At 42.4% G+C, this 12495-nt stretch overlaps 1 protein-coding gene across 1 annotated transcript in view; it reads right to left on the reverse strand.

Annotated features, from left to right (window-relative positions):
* col12a1b (collagen, type XII, alpha 1b) overlaps window positions 1–12495 on the reverse strand; it is a 173210-nt gene that overhangs the window by 115736 nt on the left and 44979 nt on the right. Inside the window, exons 17-21 of the mRNA XM_085770776.1 lie at window positions 10470–10619; window positions 8940–9059; window positions 8155–8319; window positions 7903–8049; window positions 6064–6206 (exon numbers count right to left, since the gene is read on the reverse strand). Of these exons, the coding sequence (XP_085626902.1) occupies window positions 6064–6206; window positions 7903–8049; window positions 8155–8319; window positions 8940–9059; window positions 10470–10619 (725 nt within the window). The remainder of the gene's footprint in view (window positions 1–6063; window positions 6207–7902; window positions 8050–8154; window positions 8320–8939; window positions 9060–10469; window positions 10620–12495) is intronic.

A 12495-nucleotide genomic window follows, 5' to 3' on the forward strand; every position in this document is an offset into this window, starting at 1 on the left:
AAGTCCCAACCATTGAGGAAAAAAAAGCATCACACTGCAAAAGTCTGAACCATGGATTAGTTTGACCAAGACCAGGTCTTTTGGTCGGACCAGACCAGATTTCAGGTCTTTGGTCTGCAGAGCTTTCACAGCTGTAAATCTGGTTCAAACAGAAAAGTCCAAAGGTCTGGTACCAGATGAAGTCGGTGTGAAAACCTCTTCAATTAAATGATTGATTGATGAATCACTGCAGCTCCATGACCGAGCCAGTACATTGTTGATGTGGTCCAACAGAGAAGTTTGAATCAGAGTCTCAAAGTCTGGAGAACCATCTCCACCTCCATTAACACTGACTCCAGACCAGTGTTGAAAAGTAACATGCATTAAAGCTGATGTCTTTGATCAGTTGTTGATTTAAAACTGGGTTTTATTAAATGTTCAGCTGTTTGTGTTTGGATATTTGAGAACTCTGGGAACGTCTTAGCAATAATAAATGAATAAATAAATAAATGATCCCTCCAATCAAACCTGCTCTGCATGGTTTACCTGTTCTGAGTGAGTGTGAAGTGCAGCGGAGCAGGAAGTGGAGGCTGATGAAGCGAGAAGGCGCCAAGTGTTTGTTCTTTTTCAAAAGGCTCTGTGTGGTCGGAGCAGCTTTCTCAGATTTCTCAGCTTATTATGTCACTGAGCATCAAACAAGAAGAAGGAACAGGGATGAAGGTAGAGCAGGTCGGGAGGAAGATGTTCCAGTTACTAATCAGAGAAGTCCAAACACAGTCTGATCTGAGGCTCGGAGGATTTCTGATTCAGGAAGACTGGTAATGAAAAGTGTTGGCATGTGAACGGACACAGAGATAATGACTGAAAACTCACTAAGTCAAACAAAACTCAACGATTCAGACAGATTCTTGTGAATGTTTGAATCATCTCTCTGGTCGATGGCTGTCGTCTTCAGTTTGAGCATAAAACAGAATATTAAGGCCCCGTCAGAGGAAGAAGAGGCTCTTTGTCTGCTCTGGCGTTGGTATCGATCAGATCATCGTGGTCTGTCAGGCTCCAGCTCTCTCTGTCTCTTTCTCTCTATTTCTTCTACCATTTGGATGATTATGGGCTGTTGAGACAAAGCTATCGTGCTGCGTTCATGTGCATGCATGCATGGTGGGAAAGAAAAGTCTCCGTGTGGGACGTCCAACTTGGCTCTAAAGCCTGTCACATTCCTGCTCCGTCCTGCTGGGGAACCAAAGCCAGAGGAGGAACAACAAACAAACACAGACAGACGGAGAGAGAGAGAGAGAGAGATCTATCTATCTATCTATCTATCTATCTATCTATCTATCTATCTATCTATCTATCTATCTATCTATCTATCTATCTATCTATCTATCTATCCGTCTATCCATCTATCTATCTAGTATATCCATCCATCCATCCATCCATCGTTGTATATATCTATCGATCATTGTATCTATCTATCTATCTATCTATCTATCTATCTATCTATCTATCTATCTATCTATCTATCCATCCATCCATCCATCCATCCATCCATCCATCCATCCATCCATCCATCCATCCATCCATCCATCCAGCGTGTAAATCTCCAAAACTGGATTGTTAAAATCAAAATGGCCGACTTCCTGTTTGGTTTTGACCATTGGTGCAAGAGACGTTTCTGTGCGTCTGGACATTTTCTTTATGTCCACCGATTTTCAACCACCTACTCCAAAACAACCCCTATGTGGAGGGGTTTTGAACGTTTCAAGGGGGCGCTATTGAGGCATTTGGCCCCACCTCCAACATGCTAGACCCCTATCAGATGTAAATACTCAACATTCTTGACGTGTGCATTGATTTTCATGAGGTTATGAGTTTGCTAAAGACATTTAAAAGGATAGTTCAACATTTTGCCAAATTGGCCCATTGCCATAATCCCTTTAATTGTCAGTGCAAGCTATTTTCAGAACGGCGGAGCAGAGCCGTGAGCTGCTCAGAGCTACGCTACGGAGGCTCATGGGATTTCTTGGTTTCCCTCATCAAACTCATCAAATACACAATCCAACAACTCCACAACGCTCTGGTGGACAAGTTGTGACCTGCACATTCACCACGCTATGAGATAATAACACAACGTTACCAGACGGAGTTGTTTTAGAGGGAAATACATGCAAAACCGTTGATGCGCGTTCCCGCTGGGTGCAGTTTTTCAGCAAGCAGTCTCTGCATTTGCCTCGAAAACAACTCCGTCTGGTAACGTTCTGTTAATATTGTTTCAGTTTGAACTGTTTTGATCTTCGTTGAGACGAAACACAGACAATTGCGTCAAGAAAATTAATTTAGGTTGGAAACTATTTGGACTATTCCTTTTTGCTCGCACAAAAACAATATTTTTTAGGTCTGTTCTTTTTAAATCGATCAACATCCAGATTTAAAGTTGTCACACAAAAAAAGAAAAAAAAAAAGAAATTCCACTACCGAAGTCTCTCTGAGTCTTTAGCTCTCGTAGTATTTCAGATATTTTTGGGGTCTACGTTTGAGTGACAGCGCTCAGACAAACAGGAAACAAGTGGTGAGAGCGAGCAGCAGGATCCACGGCGAGGACCCTCAGGAGTCTGAGTGTGGATTTATTGGTCACAGTAGTTATCGTTTGTCTCATAAAACAATTTTTCCGTTGTGGGACTGTGGCGGTGGAGGAGACGACGTGCATTCCTCTGGTGAAGCCTCGTGTCAGGTCGCTGACTGAGACAGATGTGTGAGTCTGAGTGTGTGTGTGAGAGTGTGTGAGTAAACGTTGTCAGCTGTGTGAAGTCAAACTGCACCGACGATCAGACATGAATCATCTCTCACTGAAAACAACACAGACGTTTTGTTGTGAAGATGACTTTTGACTTTTTTTTTTGGACTCTCACTTTGACTTTGAGACGATGACTCCTGACTTCACTTGGAGTCTTTGTCCCAAATAGAAGAAAAAACGATGTGAGGACATTATGAATAAGTGTGTGGCTTTGATTAGCAGCTCATTCAGATTTACCGATTTATTTCTGATTCTGTTTTCATACATCTGTGTTTGATCTATTGTTATTTGTGAATTTCCCAATTTAAAGAGTTATCTCATCTCATATCATCCTCATCTCATTTAATTTCATCCCATCTCATCCCATTTCATCCTATTTCATCTAATTTTATCCATCTCATCTCAACCAATCTTATCCCATTTCATCCTATCTCATCTCATCCCATCCCATTTGATCTCATCTGATTTCATTTTATCCCATCTCATCCAATCTTATCTCATCTAATCTCATCCCATTTTATCCCATCTCATCCTATCTCATCCCATTTTATCCCATCTCATCCTATCTCATCTCATCCGATCTTATCCAGTTTTATCTCATCTCATCCTATCTCATCTCATCCCATTTTATCCCATCTCATCCCATCTCATCTCATCCCATCGTATCCCATTTTATCTCATTTCACCTCATCCCATTTTATCCCATCCCATCTCATCCCATTTCAATTTAAACAATGTTATCCTATCTAATTCCCATTTCCCACATCATCCCATTTTATCCCATTTTGTCCCATTTTATCTCATCTCATCCTATCTCATCGCATCCTATCTAATCCCATCTCATTTCAGACCTACTATATGTGACAGCTGTACTTCCTGCCTCCTCCCTAACACATAAATACTTCAGCTACACATTTGCTTCATCTCTTGGCGTCGTTCCTCAGCCTTCACCCTCCTCCTCCCTCCTGCTCTTGTTGCAGTGGTTGTAAATCACTGGAGAGATAAGACTCTCTGCTCTGTAAACACCCAGCATGTAACTATCATGTATTACACATGTTTTTCTTTTTGGTTCATATGTGCTTCATACAGCGTCGTCATATAAACAGATGAAAGAGAAAGGAGGAGGGGGAGGGAGAGCGGGGGAGGGGGTCTGGACCCAGTGTGAGGTCTACCACGTTAAACCTAAAGCGAATCCAGTGGAAACTCTGCTCGGTTTCATTCAGACGAGTCCGATTCTCATCACACAGGCTCCAATAAAAGCAGAGAGGGTGGAAACGACACAGCGCAGGTCTGACAGGAGGTTAAGTGTAAACTAAACGCAGCTTCACCAGAGCAACTGGGATCCAGATTCCAGTTTCCTGATGAGGGGGGCGAGTGGCGAGTAAACACGGGCGTTGAATAAAAGCCAGACCTGGGTATGTGTGGAAACACTTTCAAGAGTCTGTTTCTTTCCTCTAACCTGCCATGTGAGCTTCATCCAAACAGGACGACAAGCAGCAGGTGGAGGGAGGTCAGTGTGAGTGACCAGACAACCCGTCATTATCTAAACTCACAGGAAGTCGTAAAAACCTCACAGATCAGAATAATTACCTGTTACACACGCAGGAGGTAAATAAACAAACAAGCAAGCAAACAAGATGCTATTTGACATCCAGCTCCAACACACGGAGCACATCAAGAGTCTGCAGCAGCTTTTTCTAATGAGCCTCCATGAAACTATTATCTGACTGTTTCTACCTGGAACAACTCAGCTTTAAAGGGATACGCCAACATTTTTTTTTTCGTGTGTTGCCTCACTCCCGAGTCCATGACCAACAGATAGACACCATCCTTTCCACTGTGCGTGTGGTAACCATGGAGATAGAGCCGTATCACCCGTAATTAGCTTAGCTCAAACACTGGAAGTGTATGGGTAGTGTTAGCCTGCCTCCTACCCGAGCCGAAATCAGCAGTCAGAAGCTGATTTCATTTTAGCTCTAAACTCTGTAAATATATCACTTTATCAACATTTCAAACATGTTTAGGCGAGAAAGTAGCCGTTTAGATCAGCAGTGTGTCGTTAATTTGTCTAAATACCAGCTGTTTACAATTGAGTTGTGGCACTACTCAAGCTAGCCGTTGTGACCAATGCACTTCCGGTTACTTTCACAAAATAAAACACCCGTTGCCCTTTACATACAGAAGTGCTTTTACTTTGAAACAGGAAGCTAACCTACCCTCGATGTAGCTAGCTTGAACCAAAATAAAGCGTCTTTGCTTGAACCCTCCGTTTTGACCGATCTCGTCCCGTTAGCGGCATTTGACCACTCAAGATGTCTTACCGGAGAGTTTTGTCAGCTCTGAGACGAAGAACGGCCCGCCGGTTTCCGTTTAGAGTTGCTGAAGAGTTTCTCTGATGACTTTAGGTGGAGGCAGGCTAACACTACCCATACACTTCCAGCGTTTGAGCTAAGCTAATTACGGGCGATACGGCTCTATCTCCCTTGTTACTGCACGCACAGTCGAAAGGATGGTGTCTATCTGCTGGTCATGGACTCGGGAGTGAGGCAAGACACAATGTGCACTTTAGGGCCTTGTGCAATACTATCTGGCACTTTAGAAATACTCTTATAGAGCATCGTGCAATACAACCTGGTACCTATGCACTTCTGCACTTTAGCACTTGTCACTTTAACCCAGCATTTATGCACTTTATTTCCAAAAAAGGAAACTCTTATGGTCCCCCTGCATGTGCAATGTGTTTCTCAATATGTTTTTCATTGTTATAGTTGCCTTTTTTTCTCTCTCTTTTATATGATGTGTAATGTGTACTGCTGTTGAACTATTTTTGGAAATTAGCATTTTGCTATAATCCGGCATATTTACATTATTATGTCCGTTAATGTGCACTGTCCCATTCAAATAAACAAATAAAGTAAAGGAAATTAGAGGAACAGCTCTTTATGTGATACATTTAGAAGATTTTAGATCTATTTCTCTGTACTGCATCTTTAAAAACAGCTCACACATGTTTTATTTTGAAAGGCTGAGTGGTTTTGATGCGTGTTGGTGCTGATGAATGAACCTGTGACCCGCTGATGTGTCTTTAATAGTGTTTGAACAACAGTGCGGGGGCTCACATGCATCACATCACTGTGATTGTTTGGTTTTGGGATTATGTTGACAACAAGGAAAAAATATAGATTATTCCCAGCTTTAACAGCTACTAGTACGCTGCGTTCAGGAGCAGCGGGGAAAAGTTTGAAACACCAGATCTGGTTTGTGTTTCTCTGGGTGTTTTTTTATTGTCTCACCTCCTCGGCGGTTCCTCCGGCCGCCTTCACGTAGGTGACGCGGTACTTCTCCACGGGGCTGGCGGGCGCCGTCCAGGTGGCACGGAAGGAGTGGTGGGTCACCTCCGAGGTCACCAGGTTGGTGGGCGGCGCCAGTTCAATTCCTGACGGTTGGAAAAGGAAAAACAGCAGCGCGGATATGAATCGACACGTCAAAGTATTTCACACCGTGAACCCTGACGCCACAAATCTGACAAAGTGCTGCTGCTGCTCCACTGTACACATCAGCTGCTCGCACTCAAACCCTCTTTTTCTCTCTCCGCCTGTGCTGTAAATCTTTTTTCGTATTTCCTCTTAAAATTGATTTACGGATAAGAAACACTTCCAAAGAAAAGTTCCCATCAGATGCTCAGATGTGCGTTCCAACATCCTTTGGTGGTCAGAAATAATCGAGATTGTCAAATTTATCTACAAATTTATCTCTTTGTTCGAGTCCTGCTGGTCTTTTTTTTTCTTCACTTTCGCAGAGTCGACTTGATTTGTGAATTAAAGACGACGTTTGTTGTCGTCACAGTTCAAACGGGTCATTTTTTTTTTTTTTCTGCTGATGTGTCTTTACTCGCCCCGGAGCATCAAGTTAAAAACCGCCCGAGAGCACTGTTGTAAAATCGTTTTAATTTACGGTTGTCACTCTTAAAAGCTGTGGTTTTCTAAATTCCGGAAAAGTCGAAGTTTCTGGAGCTACAAACTTTTCCATCTGACCTCAAACACCAGTAATTACTAAAAGGTGTAAATCTGACTCAGCGGCATTTTAAGAATAAGCTGCGAGGAGGAGGAGAGGGAGAAGCAGCGGCCAAACTCCAGTCGACTTGTTTCAACCATAAAAAAACCATCAAAGCTCATTTTAAAGGGGAAAAATCTGAAACAATTCATCCTCATATTAAGGAGGTTTTTGTTATTTATAGCGGCAGCATGAGGAAAATGCCTCTAAATGAAGATGAACCAGTCTGTTGAGTTTTATTCATGGAAAGATGAGGCGCAGTTTTTCCCTCACAGACATAAAACTGTTGATTCATTTCTGTATTTATCTTCATTTGTGTTAAAGGAATAGTTCACCAAAAACTTTAATTCATCATATGACGTCGTTTCCAGTAAACTCTGGACTATATATCGCTTCAGGACACTTGGATTGCAGTGGACAAGCAGTGTGGAGGAAGATTAAATGGTTTTTGTGTAGTTTTATGAACGTTTTTGTGTCGGTCCCTATTACACTGCAAAACATCAAATATCTTACCAAGAATATTTGTCTTATTTTTAGTCAAAATGTCATTTCTAGTCAAAACAAATATCATTATACTTAAAATAAGACTCATCACATTAAAAAGCAGCTTGTTTTTAGACACTTTTTCCTTCTTTCAAGCATATTCTCACTTTTCCTTATTACAAGCACAAAAAAACTTGCTTCCACTGGCAGATTTTTCTACTTATTGCAAGTGAAAATGATCTAAAAACAAGTTCATTTTTAAGGTGATGAGTCTTATTTTAAGTGGAAAGGGATGAGTTTTGACTAGAAATGAGACATTTTGACAAGAAATAAGACAAATATACGTGGAAAGATTTTGAGTTTTTGCAGTGTACTCTCATATAAAGTTTTCGTTGGACTACGAACCAGCCTCCCGGGTCTCCAGATGCACTTTGAGGAATAAAAAACTACTCCAGAGTATTCATCAGCATGAGGGGGAGTCACTAATGACTGAATTTCATTTTTTTGTGAACTATTCCTTTAATCTGGAGGAGGAAAATGCTTCTGCACTGTAATAAATAACGTGCTTTCTGCCTTTAGAGCCGGTGTTTTCCTACCTGGACCCTTGACGCTGTTGCAGAGGTTTTCGGACAGCTCGTCCACGATGTCCACCAGGAACTGGAAGTCGTTGACGTTGTACATGTGGATTTCCTCGGGGTCGGAGGCGATGGTCCGCAGCTCGTTCTCGTCTGCGTTCTTCACACCTGTAGGAGAGAATTAAAAAAACACACACACACCTTCAGATCTACGCCTCTAAAAGTTAAATAAAGTGAAAGGAACTCTCTTCTGGCGGTGGTGGAGTCGCTGACCGATGGCGTAGAGCTCGATGCCGCTGTCCTTCAGGTTCTGAGAGTTGACGATGATCTCGTCCTGAGACTTTCCGTCGGTGATGAGGACGCCGATCTTGCGGGCGTCGGGTCGCAGCCCCACGTTGGGCTTGAAGTTGTTCTGGAGGATGTAGTTCAGAGCCATGCCTGCACCACCACGGGAACAAAAGAGGTGGAAGTCTGAATCTCAGCTCAACACTAATAAATAAAATCTTCGACAAATCGCCGTACACTGCAAAAACTCAAAATCTTACCAAGAATATTTATCTTATTTCTAGTCGAAACAAATCTAATTCTACTCAAAATAAGACTCATCACATTAAAAAGTAGCTTGTTTTTACTTCTTTCAAGCAGATTTTCACTTGAAATAAGTAGAAAAATCTGATTCTTCTTCTGAGTTCTTCTTTCTTATTACAAGCAGTCAAGTTTCTAGTCAAAACAAATCTCATTCTACTTAAAATAAGACTCATCACATTAAAAGCAGCTTGTTTTTAGAGACTTTTTCCTTCTTTCAAGCATATTTTCACTTTTCCTTATTACAAGCACAAAAAACTTGCTTTCACTGGCAGATTTTTCTACTTATTTCAATTGAAAATTTGTTTGAAACAAGTGAAAATGATCTGAAAACAAGTTAATTTTTAGGTGATGAGTCTTATTTTAAGTGGAAAGAGATTAGTTTTGACTAGAAATGAGACATTTTGACAAGAAATAAGACAAATATTCTTGGAAAGATTTGGAGTTTTTGCAGTGTAGAGTGTCTTAATCACCTGTCATGGTGTTTCCTCCTTTGTACGGGAGGTTGTTGACGGCGTCCAGCAGCGAGGCCCTGGTCGGGTGGGCGTTCAGGTGCCACTCCGTCTTTGGATCTCCACTGTACTGAGCCAGACCTGCAGGATGAACAACGACAACACAGCAACAAGTCAGACGACAACGGACATCGATCCAGTGAATGAAGCAGGAGTACAGTAGCACACTGAGGCCCCGTCCCATTTTAACCACTTCCACTCGATTTTGCACGTTCTCCTGTAAAGGTAGGGGTGTCCAAATTCAAATAAAGAGCAAAGTAAAAGTGCTTTTCAACCCATAAAACCATAGCCTCATAAACCAGCCTCTCCCGGAAATGCAATTCATTTCATTTCTGAGGGAGAGTCTGGCCTCATCCCCATTCTAAGCGTTTGGCCTGAAACCCTCAGAAGGCCGAGCCAATCAGCGTTGCCGCTGTGATTGACACAGCACGTTGGCAAAGCCCCGTCACTACACCAACTTGCTGATTGGCTGAATGGGGTTGTCTGTCAACGCTACTACTCCCGCCCGCTCCCGCCCACCCCAAACGCTTACAACGGGGATGAGGCTAAACTCTCCCTCAGAAATTAAATGAAATGCATTTCCGGGAGCAGCTGGTTTACAAGACTAATAAAACCAGCCCTCAAATCAAAGTTGGTTCATCAAAGATAAAAGAAAGGTTATCAAAGCCCAGGCAGCAGGAAACACAACCGCTGGCGTCCTATTCCGTAGAGTAAGATCTCTACTTCTAAAACATCGTCAATGCATCTTCAAGGTGGCATCTCCCATTGGAGGCCACTGGAAACCAAGTGCTAAAGTGTCAAAGGGATAGTTCAACATTTAGTCAGATCCTCCTCTCACCATAATAACCCCTATAGTCACAGCAGTAGGTTTGTTACCTTTAATTATCGGTGCATGTTGTTTTGAGATCAGCGGAGCAGAACCGTGAGCTGCTCAGAGCTACTAACACAACGTTACCAGACAGAGTTGTTTTAGAGGGAAATACAGAGACTGCTTGAAAAACGTGCATCAGCGGTTTTGCATGAATTTCCCTCTAAAACAACTCTGTCTGGTAACGTTGTGTTATTATCTCATAGCGTGGTGAATGTGCAGGTCACAACTTGTCCACCAGAGCGTTGTGGAGTTGTTGGATTGTGTATTTGATGAGTTTGATGAGGGAAACCAAGAAGTCCCATAATGAGCCTCCGTAGCGTAGCTCTGAGCAGCTCAAAACAACATGCACCGATGATTAAAGGTGATGAACCTACTGCTATGACTATAGGGATTATGGTGAGAGGAGGCTCTGACTAAAAATGTTGAACTATCCCTTTAAAGGAAGAGAAATGGGACTGGGCCTTCATCAGAAAAGGGTTAAATCAAGTGATGGGTCGTTGTCCGTCTGTTTTCACAACAACATCTGGGACATGGAGTTCAGACTTTGCGCTTCCAGATGCAAGAAAAAACAAAATGGAAGAAGAAGAAGAAGAAGAAGAAGAAGAAAAGGAAAAGGTTACCGATCTGGACGCGGTCCGGTCCGATGTCGAACACGCTGACCATGCGGGAGATGAAGTTGCGGATGGTTTTGAAGTTGATGCGTCCGATGCTCCAGGAGCCGTCGACCAGCAGCACCATGTCGGCCATGGCCGTGGTCTTACACTCCGCACCTGCAGACAGACGGAGGAGGAGGAGTCAGAGAGACGGAGAGAGAGAGACGGAGAGATGGAGAGGAGGGACACCTGATTGTGTGCACACTATTATGAACAGTCGAAGCGGAAGCAGGAAGTAACGGTTGCCTCAACTCGGAAAAAGTCTCCATGTAAATGAACGGGAGTCAAAGTTTTATTTCATGATCCGATTGAATTGTGTCATGAGAAAGAAATATGATCTCTACCTGTTTAAAACATCATGTTTCATGCCGAGAAATCAGCAGTTTGTTGTAAAACTATAGAAGAATCCATAACCAGAAAGACTACAGGTGGCGTAGGTGTCGTCACACTGCAAAAACTCAAAATCTCACCAAGAATATTTGTCTTATTTCTAGTCAAAACAAATCTCATTCTACTTAAAATAAGACTCATCACATTAAAAAGCAGCTTGTTTTTAGACACTTTTTACTTCTTTCAAGCTGATTTTCACTTGAAATAAGTAGAAAAATCTGATAGTGGAGCAAGTGTTTCTTCCTAGGAAAAAACTGCTTTCACTGGCAGATTTTTCTACTTATTTTAAGTGAAAATTAGTTTGAAACAAGTGAAAATGATCTAAGAACAAGTTAATTTTTAGGTGATGAGTCTTATTTTAAGTAGAAAGAGGTTAGTTTTTTACATTTTGACAAGAAATAAGATAAATATTCTTGGAAAGATTTTGAGTTTTTGCAGTGTACACACCAAACGCGTCAAGGACGAAAGGAAGGAAGTTAGGAAGGAAGGATGAAGGGAAAGAAGGAAGGAAAGAAAGATAAAGGGAACGATGGGAGGAAAGAAGGAAGGGAAAAGGAAGGAAAGATGGAGGGAGAGAGCAGATTTGTTCAAGGAAGGAAGAAGGGAAAGAAGGAAGGGAAAGGGAAGGAAGGAAAGATGGAGGGAGGGAACAGATCAGGTCAATTGGATCAAAAGAGGAAGGAAGAAGTAAGGACGAAGGGAAGGAAGGAAGGAAAGAAAGAAGCAAGGGAAAAAGGATTGTGGAACGAAGGAAGGGAGAAAGGAAGGAAAGAGGGAAGGATGGAGGAAGGGAACAGAAGGACGACAGGAGGGTTAAACAGGTAGAAGTCATATTTTTTTCAATTTCAATTCAATCGGATCACAAAATACAACTTTGACTCCCGTTCGCTTACATGGAGATTTTTTTTTTTTTCCGAATCGAGGTCCCATGGCAACCGTTACTTCCTGCTTCTGCTTACTGTAGGCTCTCTATATGAACCATGTACGTGTGTGTGTGCAGAGAGAATAAGAATAAGAGGAAGAATAAGGAGGAGAAGGAGAGTGAGGAGCAGGAGAACACAACTCTCACAGTCGACAAAGATGTTTATACAGCAGAAAGTTTTACAGCATTATGTAACACAAATAATTCACACTGGTAACACATTGTGCAACAGCTGTCACGTCTGGATTAACTGCTCTTTTCTTTCTTTCTCTCTGTCTCTCTGTCTCTCCGGCGGTGGCGAGTCAGTCAGCAGCCCTGAGCTTCTCCTCTGACACTCTGACAAACGAGCCACATTCCCGCTGCAGACACCTGTGGGAGGGAACACAACGGCTCCACGGACGCCGAGCCGTTAAAAAGTCGGCGGCCTCCTGTGTGTGTTGAATTGAAAACAGGTTAGGAGACAATCGATTTAATTATTCGCTTCTTTTTTCTTTCTTTCTTTCTTTTTTCTTTCTTTCTCAGGCTGCAGAAACAGATGCTCGATGCATCTGAAGAGGAAACTGAGTCAGATGCTTTGGCCGCCGTCTGTTTGACTTATAGTACCAGCGCCGCCGGTAAACAACATGCTCATGTGTCCCTGCTCCGACGTTCATTAATAAAAACAGATGTCATAAACAGAGG

The sequence above is a fragment of the Trachurus japonicus genome, chromosome 24 (genome assembly GCF_045865225.1).
Source record: "Trachurus japonicus isolate A0001 chromosome 24, Traja_1.0".
In the NCBI taxonomy this organism is placed as follows: Eukaryota; Metazoa; Chordata; class Actinopteri; order Carangiformes; family Carangidae; genus Trachurus; species Trachurus japonicus.